This window comes from Athene noctua, chromosome 6 (assembly GCF_965140245.1).
Source record: "Athene noctua chromosome 6, bAthNoc1.hap1.1, whole genome shotgun sequence".
Classification (NCBI taxonomy): Eukaryota; Metazoa; Chordata; class Aves; order Strigiformes; family Strigidae; genus Athene; species Athene noctua.
The window spans coordinates 11,627,866-11,647,097 of NC_134042.1; the positions used below are offsets into that span (position 1 = coordinate 11,627,866).

Genomic DNA, 19,232 nt, shown 5'->3' on the forward strand with positions numbered 1-19,232 from the left:
TTCTTAGGCAAGATGGTAGCATCTCAGTTGCAGGAAGGTGAGGAAACTGAAAGCAGATGTGATTTCTGGAAGTTCTTTCAAGCCAAGAACTGAGCTGTTGCTGTCTTGTCTTGATTTGGACGGTGACAGTTTGATAACTCCTGTATTCTTCAGTAACCTCAGCAGAGTTATCATCAGGTTTTGAGAACCACGGTTAATTCATGCCTGAAGCCAGATAAACTTGCCAAACAAGGTAGTTTTAGGAATCTGTTGGTAAGCCAACAGGTAATAAATGCCTAGGTCACAGAGTATCCCCTTATCAAGGTTGATGTTTTAAAGATGTATTTTCTTTTGTCCTGCAAAAGGATGATGAAACAAAAAAATAATTGTTAGACATTATAAGAAATGTTTGTTTTGGAAGAAAGTTACTGTGCAGGTTTTGACTAACAGGGTTTGGTAAGCCATGTGAGGGTATGTCTTCACCAGAAGCTCACACAAACATGAGTAAGCTAGCTTTGCTTCTAGAGCAGTAAAGCTGAGGAATGAGATCTCAGGGGACTGTAAAAATCTGTCTGGAATTTGGGTGAGTTTTTGGTTTGTTAATCTGTGCTGCCTGCAAGTTAAATTAGCATGTCAGTGTCTAATGGACAATTCAGTTTTAAATCTAAATATGTAAGTCTCTGTTATTTTTCACTGGGGTGTACTCTTATCAGCATAGTGCTTATAGGACAGGCTGTACTGGTATTGCTTGTCAGACTGGATGAAGTCAGATCATGTAAACAGGCTGCTAGAGGATGTTTATCTATTTCATTAAGCTGGTGGAAACATACAAGCAAAGTGTAGACACATGTCCACTCATACTTTTTTTTAGTGGAAATAGTCATGACAGCTCTTTCACTACTAGTTTGGAATATGGACTGGTTTTTGTTGCTCAGAAAATAGCCATTAAAAACCCTATAAAACTCCAGTGAGGCTCAGGATGATTGCTACCTCCCTGTAGTAGCTATTACTGTTTCTTTTTTAGTACGTTTCCCCACACTGGTTCTTGTTACAGTAATGACTTCATTGCTCTTAATTTTGCATATCGATGCTCTTCAGATTGCCTTCTTACCTTGTGCTAACTTTGTGTACTTGACTTATGAGACTCTTGTAGACTCTTCCTCTACTCAACAAAAAGACAGAAGCTTCCTGAGATGGTATCTTTGCCTTTTTTGCATTTCCTACCCTGAATTGCCTCAAGAGAAGCTTAGGGAGGGTTGATCATCCTGGGTTTGGTGATACGAGTAAAACCTTACAGGAATATATGAGGAAACATCAATATCAGGGCCTGTTGTCTGAACAAATTCAAGTGCGATGGTCTGGGACGTGATGTTAAATTCTTGCTCTCCAAGGCACGATGATTGCACACACAGTTCCTGTTGAGAGTGCCTGCTTGGCCTGGACTAAGTCACAGACTGTGTCTGTGAATTGTTCGCATGAGTACTTGTTGGGTGTTAAGCCAAAGCCATGCCAGGGGTTGCTCTAGTATTTTATTGCTACAGATTGAATCCCATGTTCCCATTTAACTTACGAGTCTAAACATAGCTTCTGTATCTGGCAAGTTATTTTAAATGTTGTTACAACATGTTTTTCAATCAGTCTTTTTTGGAGCTGAACATTAAAATTATATGAAACTGTTATGAATTACTATGACATTGTAAGGTTAGTAAAAAGTGCAAGTCATATTTTGTGGACGATTTAAGTATTGACAATCTCTTGCATATTCTGAGCTTTTGGTACAGACCGTGTGTGAAGTCTGCAGACATCGTAGTGTAGAAGGCAGATCCAGAAATGAGGCATTTATTTGCTTGGGTAATTCTAACAACATCCATTGTCATCTACCCTCCTTCTTTCTCAGCACAGTCACTGAGGACCCTCTGCTGTCAGGCAATCTGCTCTCTAGGCACCAGCAATAGTGGGGTGTAGGTTGCCAGGAACAGGCAGATAGAAGAGGAGAGTACTTTAGAAACGGGCATTGAAATGCAGAGAGGAAAAAGTGCTGAAATTTCTGTAGCAACAGATTGCTCCTCTTGGGTGTCCATTCCTTAAGATGTTTTATGCTTACAAGCTCAAAGGCATTTAGAAGTTTTGTAACTACAGGACTTGTGGAAAGACTGATGCTAGAAAGGTAGGGCTTCCACAAGCTTTTTAATAGTTTTGCACCCCAACAAGAAGTGCTAGGCTGTGAATAGGGTTCAGCCTGTGATGGATTGGCAGTACTTACATAGGAATAGGTGTTCTTATGGTAGAGCTCTGGCAGACTTAATTCTCATGATCTTCACAATTGTGATATTTTTTTCCTGTTGTTAGGAAGTCAGGTAGAGAGGAAAGATTTACCAGCCTGAAGCATTTTTCCCTTTGTTGTTAGATGTAAAAATGAAAAAAGTAATGTTTTCTGCTTTACATATGTCCACATTCAGGATTTGTAAATTTAAAGATGTGTTCTTGGCAGGCAGTGGAGAGTTTTTTACTTCTATTTATTTTCCCCAACCTTTCATGAAAAAGATGCCATGATATAGGTTTTGAATACCATTTTTCTAGTATAATAGCATGTAGATAACACCAAGCTCTAGCTGGATAATTACTATCAACCCTTTGGTTAGCCTGGTGTAACTTGTCAGTACTCAAAACCTTTACTATGATAGTGTTTCTACAGCAAGTTAATATCCTGGTGGTTTTTTCCCCTCACTCTGGATTGTAGCATCTTTTGAACTACCCCGCAACGTCCCCCTTCCCTGCAGTGTGGTGATGCCAGATGTAGTTCAGACAGAGTAGTCCTGCCCACTGAAGAAAACCAGTATGCATCTCTTGCATGTAGAATCACAGCGATGATACTGTATAAAATGGAAATGCTAGAGAAAATACCAGAAGCTGTCAGCATCAGGGGGGCTTTATGGATGACCCAGGAGAGCAGACAAGAGTGAGAAATGCTCTGTGTATAATGAAATACAACTGTGTTGTCATAAAACGTGACCTGTTGAAATTATATAGTGCTGTACCTCTTGCGCATGTAATACTTTTAACAGAACGGCATGTATCTCTTCAGTAGTTATGTTATTTAAATAGTATCTTTGTTTGAATAATTTTTGTTCAACCAGGGTTTTTTTTCCTCTAGCTTTATAATGCTTTTCCTTCTCTTGTCAGGCCCTGGGGAGGGTTAAAAAAAGCCTGTGGAAGCAGTTATGCTACATGTTTACATCACCTGTTGTAGCTCAACAGAAGGTCTGTGTCTGGAGAGACGGTGCAGTTTTGATACCTTCCAACTTTTATTTTGCTTTCCCTTCCCTCCTCTGTTATCAGTTAATAGACTTGAATTTCAGATTCAAGTTTGTGTTCTTGTCAGCTGAGGAATTCTTGGAATTTCAGCACTCTGGGTCCTCTAGTACATCCCCTAGTTGACTCTCTGAACCACAGCATAGCAATTAAGGACTTCTGGAGAATTTGGAAATCTTCAGTTGTGTTTTTGATTTTCCTGCCTTTCTGTGACCTTGTGCAAATAGGTCAGTGTCTGCTTTGCAGTGGGGAAGCAACAGAATTGACTTGAAGGCACCATGGCTGCGTCTGCTGTCTTGAGAACATAACGATAAAAAAAATGCATCCAGAAAGTTGCTCCTGTTCATTAAAATGATCTTGACAAAGTCTGTAACAGGTAAAGCAAGTGTGAGGAAGGAAGAAAGAACTGTTGAAAAATTGCTGTCTGTTTGCATAAGTGATATTCTTCAAGTGAGATTTTATACAGCAGAACTTAGATTTCTTAAGTTTCTGTAAGCATATAGAGCAAAACCAAAGCTGCATACTGTTCAGACAGCATTTAGAAGTTGTTGAAATACTTATGCTGAAGTGCATTGTAGTCTTCACTTGGTCACGGTTTTGGTAGCCCCTGCATATGTGTTCTGCATCTAGATTCCAAGCAGTATTTGGTGGGACCTCACCAAGGTCCCAGGGAGTTGGTGTCTCTTGACTTTCTTTCTCTTGCTGTCCTGGGGAGTAGTGGTAACATGGAGCTCCTGACCAGCCTGTCAAGTTCAAAATGATGCACTGCTTCCTTGGTAAAGACAGTTCATTTTCTCTGTGCTCTACTTGGTCCCAGTGCTAATGAGTCTTGCTTTGTGGGAGAATATTTTACAAGATGGAACAAATAAGCGTTTTATGAGCTTTCATGCACAGAGAGAAAGTACTTCTGCAAGTTCCTGCCAGTACCATACAAAGTCAGATGCAAATTTGTTTTACTTTCATGCTGCTCCTTATACACATAACAAGAGCTGTCATGGCATAACACAGATTCATAGCTGCTCTCAAGGAAAGCTGCAAGAAACCCCTGAAGTTAGTAGCAGCAAAATAACTTGTTTATCTCTTTCCAAATACAGAACTCACCAGAGATCAGAGCTGCTGCCCTGGGCAGAGAAGGGTGTCATTAAAGTCAGCACGTGGGTTGTGGTTTAACCCCAGCTGGCACACCACGCAGCTGCTTGATCACTCCTCCTTGGCCCCCAGTGAGATGTGGGACAGAATTGGGGGGGCAGTTTAATAGGACAGAAAAGGAAGGGAAAAGAATAATAGAATATACAGAACAAGTGATGCACAGTACAGTTACTCACCACCTGCTGACCAACACTCAGCCAATCCCTGAGCCGTGGTGTCCCCCAGACAACTCCCCCAGTTCATATACTGGGCATGATGTCATATGGCATGGAATACCCCTTTGGTTTGGGTCAGCTGTCCTGGCTGTGTCCCCTCCTAACCTCTGCTGGCAGGGCAGTATGAGAAACTGAAGAGTCTTTGTCTTAGTATAAATGCTGCTTAGCAACAACTGAAAAATGGATGTGTTATCATCATTATTCTCATCCAAAATCAAAACCACAGCACTATACTGGCTACTAGGAGGAAAATATAAACTTCATTACAGCTGAAACCAGGACAGTGGGTTACAGATATCTTTGAAAGAGATTGTTCTCTAAGGCTAGTAATTTCTCATCTAAGATCACTCTCCTTGCTTTTCTCTTTCAAAAGATGTCTTTACAAGCATAGGTAGTAGGTAGCATGTGAGTGTGCGTAGCAACTTGCAGAAGTACAGATGCTTTTCTATTTGGATCTAGCAGCTATATCTTGAAAACTTGAGCATCACTTTTCTTAGTTTCAGCAGTAATATCTCAATACTTCATAGTACATGAAGAGGTGTAAGCTTCTCTGCCAGTGAGTAGAAGTTTGTACCTCTTTCTAGACAGAATACTACCAACACTTTGTAGGTCCCCTCATGATGTGAACGGAAGGTTATGGAAGACTTGGGAAGATTTGAGAGTGGTTTTATGGAGGGGGGGGGAGGAGGATGCTGCATGGTTTCATTCTTAAAAGACTGGACGATTCTACAGACAGTGTTGCGTACATGTCTGTGCGTATGTAGACACTAAAATATACGTATAATATTCACACTTTTTTATACATATATATGTCCTATTCCATATATATATATATGCACATGCATACACACTCAGTCTGCACTTTACAAAAGCCTACGTTGCTGCAAAGTATGCATTGCTATGCTTTGAAAGGTTATATCCCCAGTGTAGCCTTCATTAAAGGTGAGCAAACTTGCTGAGATTTTAATATTGATTCTGTTTTCAGTTTTGTGTAGCCTTGATCACACAGCCATGGGAGATGATGTATTACCCAAAGTTTAAAAAATACTGATAATTTTATGTGACAGCATGATTCACAGTGGTGGTTAGTTACTCTGTGGTATCAGTAATTACGGTAGCAATTTTGATGTTCTTTGAATTTTACATGGCTCTGCTGTGAGTTGTGGGTTCCAGAGTTGTGTTTTTACTTCTTTTTTCATTTAGAAAAGGTACTGTATCAAACATTAGGTTATTAGATATCCTGTTTCTCTGTCAAAAAGGAAATTATCAGCTAAGATTTCCTGTCTGGTTATAAATTGAGTCCATTTAAGCTAACATAGCTGTAAATTTCACAGGTGTAATGTTCATGACTGATGATTAGAAATGTGTGTCCTTAACCACTTGTTAGTTATGCTCGTGTGGTAATTTAGGCTGCTCTTGTTTGTTTTCATTATAGTGCTGTATATAGTCTAATTTGTGGTCAGCTGAGTGCAACATTTTCTCCTTTTTAATCAGAGTTTCTTAAAACAGCAGTGTGAGTTGCAGATAACTTTAAATAATCAGTACCGTGAAAAGCATTTATTGGAGGTCACTTGCTGATCCAGTATTGCACATTGCCTTTTTTTTTTCCCTGTTCTGCACGTAGCGTTTTTTGTGATTAACTGTTTGCATCAATTTCAGGTAAGTATTCAGTTAAGAGAAGGAAGAGATTGCAGCTTGTGGAAAAGGACAAAGAAAATGAAGGAAAGACAGAAGAGAAGAATAGGAAGGGAAGGCAAGATTGGATTAGTTCAGGGAACTGGGTTAAACAGTACAGTAAGGAAGTATAATTACATTTTTTTACTTAAGGAGAAGAAAGAGTACTGCATTTTGTAAGCAAACCAAAGACTATAATACAAAACACTTCAGTAAAAACTGTAATACAAAAAATTTACATTGAATACGTTGAATAAGGCTTGTTTTGTTGGGGGCGAGGGGGTGGGGTGGAGAATCACCTGATACTACAAATGGCCACAAAATTGATATTTAACTGTTGTAGTTGCTACAGCACTGCAGTTGTTCTCTATCTCTGTCTTCACAGATGGTAGCAAGTTTTGTTGGTTAGGCAGTCATGGATAAAAAGTACTCTTCAAAATATCATAAATATTTAAAATAATTATTGGGCAGCGTTTTGGAAGAGCCAAAATCATACTCTTCATCATGTAAGCAGCGTACTGTACATTATTTACAAAGAAGCCTGGTTGTATGATGTTCTGACTGTTGCTGTCTTAGGTGTGAGAGACCATTACCAAGATGATAACTATCTCAACTCATGTCCAAAAAATGCTAATTAGCAAGAGTCTACAGTAGTAGGTTGTAAAGGCAGTTTAATCTTATTTGAAAATGGAGGCAGGAAAGCTCTGCCCTGTGATAATTTTTTATTTCAGCCATAGTAAATGCATAAATGACAGAGGTGGGCTTTGCCCTTACCAAAATTAATTTTGCTGAGTTGCTAGTGGGAGGAATTCCTAGAGGTGACAGTTAAAATAACCACCTGCTTAGCACTGTTTATTGGCCAGTGTAGCCGGAGATGTTGATTCTTTAATGGTTCTTAATGTTGTAATGTAATCTCTTTTGAGACAAGTGAAACTGTTTTGGCCTGAGCTCTATTGCTAAGTAGATACTCATTTTAAAAAACAAAACAAAAACTGTTCCAGGATGCGTGTGCATACAGTGAGGATGACGAGCAGGTGGACATTGAGACCGTGGAGGAGCTTTCAGAGAAGATTAACATTGCCCGTCTGAAGGCCACAGCTGCTAATATCCAACCTTCCAAACAGAAGTAAGCATCCTTGGAGAGCACTACAGATTTGTGTTTTACTGATGAGCTGGCGTTGAATGAAACCATTAAACAACAGGTTTAATGTGATGGTAAGATAAAGCAAGGCTTGTGTCAGGTCTTCCTGAGCACTGGTGCTTCCAGTGTCTGCGAGGACGGGGCTGTCAGAGCTAAGTAGATTTTGAGGTTCCTTAGCCTTTTTTTCCTCTCCCCTCTAATTAATTTGTTTATGGGGATAAATATCTTATAAAATTATTATTAGTGAATCGCCTCCCTTCCTGCAAGCTGAGTATGAGCAGGGTCATCTTTGTTTTAAATATAATTTTGCAAGCTTTGTTTATTCTTGCTGGTGGACTTGTTATTTTTAGGCAGGAGCAGTCATTGGCTTAATCCCTGATATCCCTGATCCTGTAAATGAGAGCTTTGGCTTTGGGACCATTGCCCCAGTGAAGAAAGTATTTTCTTATTTACATATAGCCTGCCATGGTTGGATAGCTTGGCCTTTTTTTTTTTTTTTTTTTTTTTTTTTAATTGTTCTGATATATTTGTTTGCTTGTTTTTGTTGCTGCCCTTGAATTTATAATGACAAAATGCAAAGTAAAAACATGGCTTACTTGAGGTAGTTAAAGATGGTCATAGCTATTTCTCAGTTGCACCAAACAAAGTAATATGGACCTTGCATCCTTAGTTGTTTTTGTTTAAAGATATTTTTTTTCAGAAACTTTGAAAAATCTGTTTGGCAATATTGTATACTTCCCAGATAGTTCCAAATTTATTTATTTATTTTCCTTCAGAGATACAGCTCAACTTTTATCCTTATATGGTGACTTTGCTGTAAATTGTGAAGGTCTTTCAGTGAGAGAGAAAAATAGGTGGAATGTTTTGTAAAAAATAATTCTTTCAAATGTGTATTGTTCTTTGTTTTCTTGAAGCTCCTGAGAGACAAGGAAGCTGTTATTATATATCAGGATAGTAATAAATGTGAGGATTTTGGTTGGTGGTTCTTGGTGGGGGAGGGGTTGCTCTGCCATCTGTATTTAATCTGTGCTTTTTAAAAAAAGAACCAAAATGTAATTTTAAAAAAATACTTTCTGCAGCTAACGGTCACAGGCTGAATTTATTCTCTTTGGTATATAGTGAAATAGTTTCTTTTACACTGTGGGTTAATTCTACAGCTTACAGAACAGCTCAAATTTTTCCAAGATGATGGCATTGGAGATAGAGTTCACTTTCTTTGGAAAGCTCAATAGTATCCTACTTTCATGTAGTTTTACAAGGAAGAGTTAATTTCACGGATAAAAATGAGCAGTTCTAGGCTGTTGGAATGTCGTTAATGAGGATAGAGTGCATGAGATGAGTAGTGTTGGGAAAAACTTTTTACCTTTCTTCCAGATACCATGCTCGTAATTCTTCGGATGAAAAATTATCAGAAAAATCTACGAAGGTATATGTTTGCTCTCCTCTTTCCTTTTGGTATCACACCTCCATTTTAAAGATAAACTTTCATCTCAAGTGCAACTCTTAATGCGATTTATCTACCTTTCATATATTTATGATTAAATGCAAGAAACCAACTGTGTATATAGCGGGGAACGGGGCTCAGTCCAAATCTCATTAAAGGACTGCTACAGGCATCAGTGGGTTTCAGATTTGACTATGTATGGAAGGAATATCTGCCTCTTACTGGCACATTTGCTTAGGTTTTGTGTTCTTGGCATAAGTATTTTTTACAACAACATAAAATAATGAACAACTGAGAAACATTTTCATACACTGAGGAAGACTGTGTAGGATTATATAGGCATAGCACTGGGCGAAGGATTTCTGAAAACAATAGTTTAAATAATGCATATTTAGGCAAGTTAAAGATAACACAGAAGCCTTTCAAACCAAAACTTACTGCAATCCTTCTGAAGCTTATACTGTATTTTGGGGTGGCTTTGAAGCCAGTTTCACTAACTGTCCATGATAACTATCTGTGCTGTTCTTGATGTCAGATCTAGAGCTGCCTGCAGGGGTGGGGTGGGGCTTTGGGGCGGGGTGTGAGCCTGGCGTATGTCTTGTACATGAGAGCAGACTGGTATGTGTGATCTTGCCTGAGATGGAGAGGGGTTCCAGGGTGCTCTGCCTGCCTCGCCTTCTCCATGGATTCTTCTCTGCCCTTGAAGTTACGGCATGAGGCCCTTCCCTGAAAGGAACCGAATGCCCAGCACAAACGCAGATGCAGTTGCAGCCTTACTGTGCTCAGTCTGCCTCTGAGGGCAAAATGGAAGTCAAGAGCCAGGTTTCAGGAGACAGTATTTCAGATTCCTCCGAAGGCCAGCATGCTCAGAAATAGTATCACTGGACCTGAGGAGTCTTTCCACTGATTTACTGGGGTTCGGAGCAGACCTAAAATGATGTAAAAAACGTGTTAATGCTATTTCTTAAGTATTGCTTCATCATTAAACAAATAGTGTAATTGTACAAAACCTGTAGGAGTAATGATGAAATAGCAAACTTTCAAATATTATGCTTATTGTCTGTCAACCTTTTTGGAAACATAAGCAAATTCAAAATCAGAGCCTGTCTTTGAAACTCTCTGTTTCATGGTAGATGTCTGGGGTGATAAGTTCCAATGCCGTCTTTCCCATTCTTACCTACAATGTCTCTTGGCCCCAGCCCATATGTACCCATGAAACAAAATAGAAATCAAACTAGTTTAACTCTGGGGAAAAATTCAAGCGTCCTATATTTCATGTGATTGTTTCATTCATTAGTAAACTTTTTTGACAAGCAAACAACAAAAAAAATTGGCTCAAACATGCGCGATTTTGTTGTAATCCTGTGGTTTACTTAAGTAGTCTTGTATTGCAAACTATAGAAGCTTATGAATAGAAGGGACTGCTCATGATCTTTTCCTTTAGGGTTGATGTGATTATGTTGGTCATTTTTTGTTGGTCAGCATTTCATGCTTATTGCGTGTGCTTCTGACACTGAACTTTCATGAAGACATAATAACAGAATAGCATGACATGAAATCTTCAGGTGTCTGTAGAATAACCTTGTAAATCGGGCATGCTTTTGAACATGGTTTGCCGTTACATTACCTTTTTTATTTAAACTGGTCAATACGGTTACTTCTCCAGCTGAAGCGTCAATTCCGGAACAGGAGGCTGAAAACTGAGGCAGAAGCCTTTGCTCATTACCGCCAGACACACACGGCAAATGAACGCCGGCGACGTAATGAAATGAGAGATCTCTTTGAAAAGCTGAAGAAAACTCTGGGCTTACACAACCTTCCCAAGGTCTCCAAATCCTACATTCTCAAGCAAGTAAGTATTTTGAAGCTTAAGTGAGGAGAATCATTTAATCTGGACAGAGTAGTTAAGCTAGTATGAACTCTCTGGGTGAGTCTCAGTGATACTGTGAATAGAGAACTTCTGTCACCTTTATAGGACTCTCTAGAATAAAACAATATCTGAAGGAATCTGTATTCCTAAAAGCTTTATCTTGATGACACAGACGCAAGTTTTCAGATTAACCCTCTCCTTGTTGCATTCTTTGTGAATTTAACCATGGAAGGTTATGTCTTAATTCCTTAGCATTTTACAGTGTTCATCAGGCAATTTTGAAATAATAACTTGAAGACTTGCTTTTTATTTAATGCTGGAGAAGGTAGCACTTAATTAAACATTATACTGACATTAAAGACTTAATTGTAAAGACATAAATGACAGGAAACAAAACATAACTCAAAGATAGATAATTACGGTTATCTGATGTATCTTGAAATTGTGGGATAAAAGTTGTTTTTATCTTTTTCTTTAAAATAGCTGAACTTTGGAGGAAGGACGAACAAGATGTTTATCACATTTCAGCTTGCATGTAGGGAAGGCTGGCATTAGATGGTACTTCGTATGCTTCCTCTGAGTTCTAATTTCTCAAGATAATGAAAATGTCTAAAAGTTTCTGGGCAGGGAAAATACTTCATTATTTTGTGTATTCTTGGTTTATAAATCGATTTCCTGATACTTCTCTAAAGGCCTATGAAGAAATACAAGGACTGACTGATCAGGCAGATAAACTTATTGGACAGAAGAACTTACTGACACGCAAACAAGATGTTTTGATTCGGAAAGTATCCACGCTTTCAGGTGAGACTGGTTTTGGGTACAGACTAGCTGGAATAATGAAAGAAAAGGCTTTTAAGAGTGGGAGTGAGGGGAGTCATCCTCTGTGGATCACTAGTTCACCTAAAATTCAGACTCTTGACGCCAAACTAAGACCTGTTAAGCTCTGACTCAGTGATACACTCCTCATGCTGTTAAGAACTGCTTTTGCTTCCCTTTATGCCTCAAGGAAATGTAGAATGATCTCTGTTGCAAGCCACAGGGTGTGTTCCTGTGCATTAGTGGGCGGAAAAAAAAGTCACTTCATTCTGTCATTGGTCACTTCCTGAAACAGCATTTCTGCTCAGTGCTTCACAGGTATACACAGCTGCCTTTGATCAGTACCAAAACCTCTGACAACTTTGGTCAGCTTTGCAAATAATGATCCTTGTGCTGCTTTCCTGAGGGCTAGTGGTTGTAGTGTCTAGAAGGCAGCACTGCTGTCTATGGAACAGAATTGTAGCATATTCTGAGTTGCTGCTCATCTGGGTGTTTCAGGACAAAACTGTGTTGTAATTATTGTGTCCTCTCTCATTTGGAGGTGTAGGAAAGCTGTGACGTGTTCAGCCAGTGCCAAAATGTGTATGAGCAAGCAAGATGTGAAATTATTCTTGTAATCTTCTTACTGTCTGGGAATAAAACCAGGACACTACCTGTAAATTAGAAATGCGAGATACTTAAATCTTGTGTATTTGTGTGAATCAGTTCGTGTATATTTGAGGTACTTGGTTTAAAAAAAAAAAAAAAAAAAAAAAAAAGTAGTGTTTTAGTGAACCCTCATCTTAGTGAGGAGCGAACCCAGAAATGTATGATAGGTCTTATGGGCAGGGAATGAAACCAAGTAACTTCACAAAGTAGTTTTCCGATGTTTCGCATTCCTACTGAAGTACCTCAAAACTGATGAGGAAAAGATCCTCTCTCAGGAGAGTTAGTTAAATATAGACTTAATTAAAGATAGATCATGATGTAGTAACATAAATACTAAGCGAGAAACAAGCCAATGTAGTTATTTCAACTTTGATCATATTAAATTGTGTGTATCTGCAGAAAACACATTATGTATGAAACCTTTGTGTTTGTTCAAGGTTAGAATGTTCATGTCAATGGTTAACTGTATGTGAGTTTACCTCTAAATGTTGTTTGAGTAACAGGGTCCATTAGTCCAAGAAACTTAATACCAGGTAAATGTAACGTTTTGTCTTCTAGTCATACTTTTATAATTAGGAGAGATGTGAGTTTTTATTCACAGCTGTGGATATTTTCCAAATGGTACTTGTTCAGCAAGAGTGAGTGATTGTTCAAGCTGATTTCTGGTCATCAAAGTTGTAGATAAATTCTAAAATATATGGAAGTTTCTGAAGGGAAAAAAAAATATATTTTTGAATAAATAGGTACTTACTTTCCTCTATTATTAGGTATGCTGTTTACTTAGTGGGGGTGGTGGTTATCTATTTAATAGTGGTTGAATGGTGTCAATAGATTTTTAACTCTGTCTTCAGCTCTTTAGTTTTGAAAAGAGAGTTTAAAGATGGGTTGTCTCTCTGGTAATTTTTCTGTAGGGAAGACAGAAGAGGTTGTCCTGAAGAAACTAGAATATATTTATGCCAAACAAAAAGCAGTAGAAGCACAAAAAAAGAAGAAACAAGCTGAGCCAGAGGAACCTGTTGCAACCTCGACTGCTAGCACACAAGAAGGATCTTCTGCTCCCTCCAAAGAGCTGACCCAAGTGGCTATGACAAATAGGAGAGGCAAGCCACTGATACTCGCCAGAAAAGGAGTCCGTGCTACAGGTGGGCTAAAATAGATGCAGGTTTCACATAAAAGGAAGAGGGACATAGAAGCAGCACCCCTAGGAGGGCAAAAGGCTCGCCAGCTTGTGCAGGGAACTTTGTTCTTGAAGCAGAATGGAGTACAGGACCAGGAAGTGTCCATCGGATAGGTGTGGGAACAGCTTGTTTTCAGGAAGGGTGAGACCACCACTAGTGAGATCTTGAGATCAACGTGACTTGTGAGTTTCAGAATGATGGGGCGTAAATTCCTATTAAGTTGTCCTTTGGTCTCATGGAGTTTCACTGCAATCCTGTGGGAATTTCTGAGAGTCAAAGGTGATTTCTGCTGACTCAAAACCTGAAGCTCAACCCCCAGAATACTGGAGCTGCTGGAATAGATTCAGTCTTTAAAACATCCCTCCCCAAGCAAGCTAGCTACCAAGGTGGTGGAAGACTTACTCTTAAATTAAATAATAGAATTGTGAGACACTTGAGAATTTTTTTGGAGCTGAGAACTTGTGGACAAGTATTCGGTGTTTGTGGAGAAGTATTCAGCGTTGATGGAGACTTTCATACCATAAATGTAGGAAGGAACGAAAGAGTGGCAGAAATACAAACTTTTGTGTTAGTACCACTCTAAGGATCTGATGATGTTTCTTATTTTGGGAATAATAGACCTTACTCGAAGTGGTCTTGGGCTTTTATAAACAAACGATCATTCTGGTTTCCCAAGCCTCATTTTTGTCCAGTCCTGGGGAAGGTTGGCGTCAGAATTTGGATGTGGTAAAAGAATTTGCTTTCTTCCTTTCTTTGGACTGAACAAGTCCTCTTTGTAATTTCAGCAGGACTGCTCTGATACTTGATGAGGATGCTGCTCTGGAGAGTTAGGGCTGTTACACTGCACAAAGAGCAGACTGGCTCTGGCTGTGTAGGTGAGGTTCCTGGAGCCTGGGCAGCTTCTGTAGCAGCTTTCTCATCTAGTGCTTGTAAACCTTCTAGCTGGAGTTCCTTTTGCAGGATATCATTTGCCATCAAGGGAGCTGTGCCAGAATAAATTAGTGATTTACATATTTCCTTTTTTACAGAGGACACCTCATCCTCTCTCACACTAACTGCTGCGAGCCTAGTGATGACTCCGCAGGGGCAGGTGCTTACACTGAAGAGCCCGCTGGTACCAGGGCAGGTCACAGCTGTTCCTTCCACACTCTTGCAAGCTGAATTAAAGCCTCGAACTGTCAGTACCACCATGACAGCACAACCAGGTATGATCATGTGAGAACACGGTAATGAAATGCTGTTCATAGATGTGCATAGCAGTTTACAAAGTAATGTGTTATTTGACTTTTGCTTTAATTTGTTGGGGGTTTTTTTTTACAACTTAACCAACTGAGGTATAACCCGACTGTGGTAAGGGAGATTTGATATAATTATTTCAGTTTATCAGCAGCTAAGTACAAACTGTTAAATTTTTGTTGTTCCCAAATTAGGGAAACAGGGAAGATTTCTTAATCACCTAACCAATCTATATTTCTATTTTTTAACACTTTCAGGTGGTATTACAGTGTAAAGTCTTGCCTAGAAGTGCAATACTCCTATTTTCTGGGCTTAACTGAGTATCTGAAAGACTTGTTTCTACCTTCCCCCTTTTCTTGGATAAGGTATTGCTTCTGTGATGATTCAGCTGCCAGGATCAACGGTTCCTGTCCAAGTAAAAGGAATCCTGACTAACTCTACCATTCCCATTACGCTGTCAGCTGTTGCTGGAAACCTGCTGCCCTCAACAGTAGTATCAGCTACAGAGCCCCATCCAGGTAGGCTCTTTGGTTTTTATGGATCTTTTTGCTTGCATGCAGGGAACATTATCCTTGCAAAAATGAAGGTAAATTGTTTTCTCACTAGGAAGTAATGAGAAGTATTATTGTCTGGGTATTCAAAGAAAATTACTATTACATGTTTTGAACAGTTTAGAGGGGCCTCTAAGGTATTATAGATGATAGCTTTTTAACTTCCCTTCACCTCACTGAGCCTCCTGGCCCTTAGCAAAATCAGAGTAAGTGAGGACTCGAATGTGTCTGTGGTGTAATGTGTCCTACTGGGGAAGCCGCAGTGCAAAGCTGTGGTGGGGCTGTTGAAAATCTTTGCCTCTTACATCTAGGCTCTTACTCTGGCACAAGCCCTTTACATACCCCACCAGCTCTGCTGCCTGTTGGAGAGATGCTTTTTCAAGACCAAGTGCTGTACATTGGGTCTAGGCATGGGGTGGTTCCTGCCAAGAGCGTGCTGCTGGCCATCTGTTGTGTTAAAAGCAAGCCGTTCGCTTTCTGCTTCATCGTAGTCATTTGGTCATAATGAAAAAGGAAAGTTCACTTTGGATTTGGGGCTGGGAAATATCTGAGGGCTATAAATAACCAGGAAGCTGCTTGGAGGCAAAAAGTAATCGTGTATTCCCTGAAATACCTCTGTAGTATTGTGCACAAAACCAGGATTGCAAAATGTGAGCTTAAGAGTAAACCCTGAAAGAACAGTAAGGGAGAAAATTGTCATTCTGTTTTCCTTGTGCATCACCATCACAGTTGTCAGCGTTACAGTTACTTGCATTTGTGCCAGGCTGCTGAAGGAAGGCACTGGGCAAGTGCTTCTGGGATTATAGATGTGGAGCTTGCTCTTGTTCTACAAGTTAAAAGTTAAGCCATTAGTCTTTTAATAACTTGACCAAAACTGTGTAAGCAGTGTAAATTGTGAATAGCAGCTTAATTGAGGACTATCTGAAAGTGAGCAAATTATGTTTAATTAGGAATTATCTTACAGTTAGTATGGATCCTCATGGATGCTGCTTTGTTTGGTTTTGCAGAAAGTGAAGATTCATTCATGATGCCAAAGATTGTTAATGTAACATCACTGGCTGCTGAGGGAAGTGTGAGTCTAAACCCGAACAGAAACAAAAACTCTAATGTGACAGCAGCTGCAGGTACTCAGGCTTCTGAGAAGTCCTTGGTTGTAGCACCCCTTGAAAGTAGGAAGAGCAATAGCATCCTTCCAGAAGAAAAAGGCAAACCATGTCCTGGAGACAGTGGCAGAGATGGAAGAAATACCACAGGTCCTGCAAAAGTTTTCTTTGAAAATAAAGATGGCTTTCCACAGCTCCGGAATGTGGCGTGTACAAAGGAACCTCCAGAGTCCTTTAGCAAAAAGCTCTGCATTGGTGAGTTTGTAGGCAGCCAAGCTAGGAGGACAGTCAGTGATCCCGGAGGGGAAAGATTAAAATCTAAAGAACTGCCATTCCGCAAGCTGCAGATTAAAGATTCCAGGATAGAAATGGAATTGAGGAAAGTAGCATCCGCAATGGAGGAAGCAGAACTGGACGCGAGTGAGTTACTGAGCAGCATCGAGGACAGCGATGACACCGATGAAACCCTCACGTCGCTGCTCAATGAGATCGCCTTCCTCAACCAGCAGCTGAACGATGATGCTTCAGCCATGTCAGAGCTGCCCAGCACGCTCAACTCGGATTTCTCTCGTGAAGGGGCAGAAGGTCGTCGGGGAACAGCCAGTGATCTCACCACTGCAGATGGGTCCTCCTTCCAGTTTGGCCATTTGGGAGGCAGTTTTAAGGACCTTTCTGAAGTTCCAGAGGGCAGTGGCTCTATAAGCCCTCTACTGCTGCACCTGGAAGATGATGACCTTGCTGATGGTGACAAGAACTCTGGGGAGCCTTCATCTGAAGGAGATGTTTTAAAGATAGTAATAGGTGCTGAAATGAAGGATCCACTTCACAATTTGTCTGTAACCAGTGGTGGGAATGGCAAAACCGTAACAACCTTGGCAGAGACCACTGGTGTGACCCCGCCGGTTTTGCAGATGAAAACGAATCCAGAAGCTAGTAATGCTGACACTTTGTGGAGGCCCATGCCCAAGCTGGCACCGCTTGGCTTGAAAGTGGCAAGTCTGCCAGCAGACTCAGAAGGGCAGAGCAGTAATAAAGTGATGCCCTTATTGGCACCGGTTGTTGCAAAACTGGCGCCCAGTGGGGTAAAAACTTCATTACCTGCAACTGTTCAGGAAGGACAGGATAACAAAGTGATGCCCACTTTAGCACCTGTGGTTATGAAGTTGAATACTACTGGGACCTTGCCTTCAAATTCAGCAGGCAAATAAATGCATATATTTTTTAACAGAGACTGGAATGGAGATCTGGAGCAGCGTGAACCAGTGTTGGGGTTCAGCAACCTCCCTCGTCTGCAACACTTGTTTTCTGTATGGCATCAGCACTCTTGTTTGTCTGAGGGCAGGCCCCAAATTGAGAAATAAGTGCTATGAAACTTTAAGCACGTTGACATATTTTTACCTCACTGTTGTATTCTGGGTGTTCTCCTTCCCCTTCACAAATCGAGGAAGATGATCAATAACCATTGCTGGGCACATGGTATCCTTCCAAAATGGGGTCCTTCACAGAAAGAGTTTGTCAAAGGACTGAGAAATCTAGGCTATTGAAAGAGATTTGATTTCCCACCCCTCACCCCCAGTAAGGAGGCAGCTGTCTTGTTGGGGGAAAAAAATCGGGATTACTTGTTTTTGTACCAGGCAAATTATCTATGCAGAAATGGGATTGTTCACATTTGCTGGTTTTAGTGTTTGCGGAATAGACTGAATGTGCAGAAATGAGATTGCGGTTCCTCTCAAACTTGTTACCTAGAGCAGCAGAAGGGAAATCTGAGACTGTGCAGAGGGCTGACATGAAAAGTTTTTGTTCTTTGGTGCTAGATAGTTCTCTCGCAGACTCTTTTTAGGAGTTTATGCACAGGTTAAATTAATAAACATCTGTAGTTCTCACTACATGGGGAAGAAAATTATATTTCCCAGTGTAATTAGGAGTAGGACAGTATGTTAATTTTAATAAAACTACTAAATGAGAACCCTCACTTTCGCCTCCTGCCCCTATACAAATATACTCCCTCCTCTGATGCTTAGGGCATCTGGAGGGAAAAATTACAGAGAGTAGAAAGAAATTTGGGCACCCTATAGCTATGTCTTAAAATACATTGCCGAAGTAGCTTGAGTGTTTTCCCAGTTCTTGTTTTCTCCCTCTTGTCATTCTTTAAGATGTATTTGGTGGCTAGGAATGTTAATAGGAAGTGTTGCTTCATAAAAATTCAGAAAGCTTTCAGGACTGTTGTAGCCTAGCATAAATGAGCAAGGTGTATATGTGAATGTATATATGAAAATATGTGTATATCTTTCCAAACCTTTGATTTCTTTATAAATTCAGGAAAGGTACTCAGAGGTTTCTCACTGCATTTGCACAAGCTGTGTATAGCAAAAAAAAGTCAACAAAAATGCTCATTACCAGGGAAATAGGGCAGTATTGAATCACAAGATGTATTTTTTATTCTTCTCTGCCACTGCTTACTCAATAAACCTGTAGATACTCTTCACTGTTCAGCTGTTGGATGTGAAGGGCCTGCAGGCTGTAAAGATATTTATATTTTTGTACACAGTTTTTGTTTTCATAGTTTTCTTGACAGATTAAATTTTCAGCCTAGGAGAGATGATTTGTTAATGAGTGTATACACAATCTTTTCCTATCGAGTTTGTAAACATGAGTTATGGTGCGCTTGAGGGGCTTCTTAACTGCTCCAAAAAGATGAAAAATGTTGCCATGAAAATTATGCAGAATTGGATGGTGCATTTTGCTTTATGTTTAGGAATTTAATCCCGTCTTACTGTTCCAGCAACAGCAGCTGGGATTTCACCCCGCCCCGAAATTCCCCATCTTTGGTGATGCAGTAATGCAGGAATTTCATCTTTCCAGCACAGCGGTTGTGCAGGTGTTGAGTGATGTTCTTCCACAGTTAGGGAGCAG

General features: G+C 40.0%; 1 protein-coding gene across 3 annotated transcripts in view; it reads left to right on the forward strand.

The window, feature by feature from the left end:
- Positions 1–18,916, forward strand: part of MGA (MAX dimerization protein MGA) — a 62,417-nt gene extending 43,501 nt beyond the window's left edge. For all 3 annotated transcript variants that reach the window (XM_074909565.1, XM_074909567.1, XM_074909566.1), the window contains 8 exons: positions 7,331–7,455; positions 8,845–8,896; positions 10,581–10,766; positions 11,477–11,588; positions 13,163–13,393; positions 14,458–14,634; positions 15,031–15,183; positions 16,224–18,916. In XM_074909565.1, coding sequence (XP_074765666.1) covers positions 7,331–7,455; positions 8,845–8,896; positions 10,581–10,766; positions 11,477–11,588; positions 13,163–13,393; positions 14,458–14,634; positions 15,031–15,183; positions 16,224–17,527 — 2,340 coding nt within the window. In that variant the 3' untranslated portion in view covers positions 17,528–18,916. The remainder of the gene's footprint in view (positions 1–7,330; positions 7,456–8,844; positions 8,897–10,580; positions 10,767–11,476; positions 11,589–13,162; positions 13,394–14,457; positions 14,635–15,030; positions 15,184–16,223) is intronic.
- The last annotated feature ends 316 nt before the right edge of the window (positions 18,917–19,232 follow it).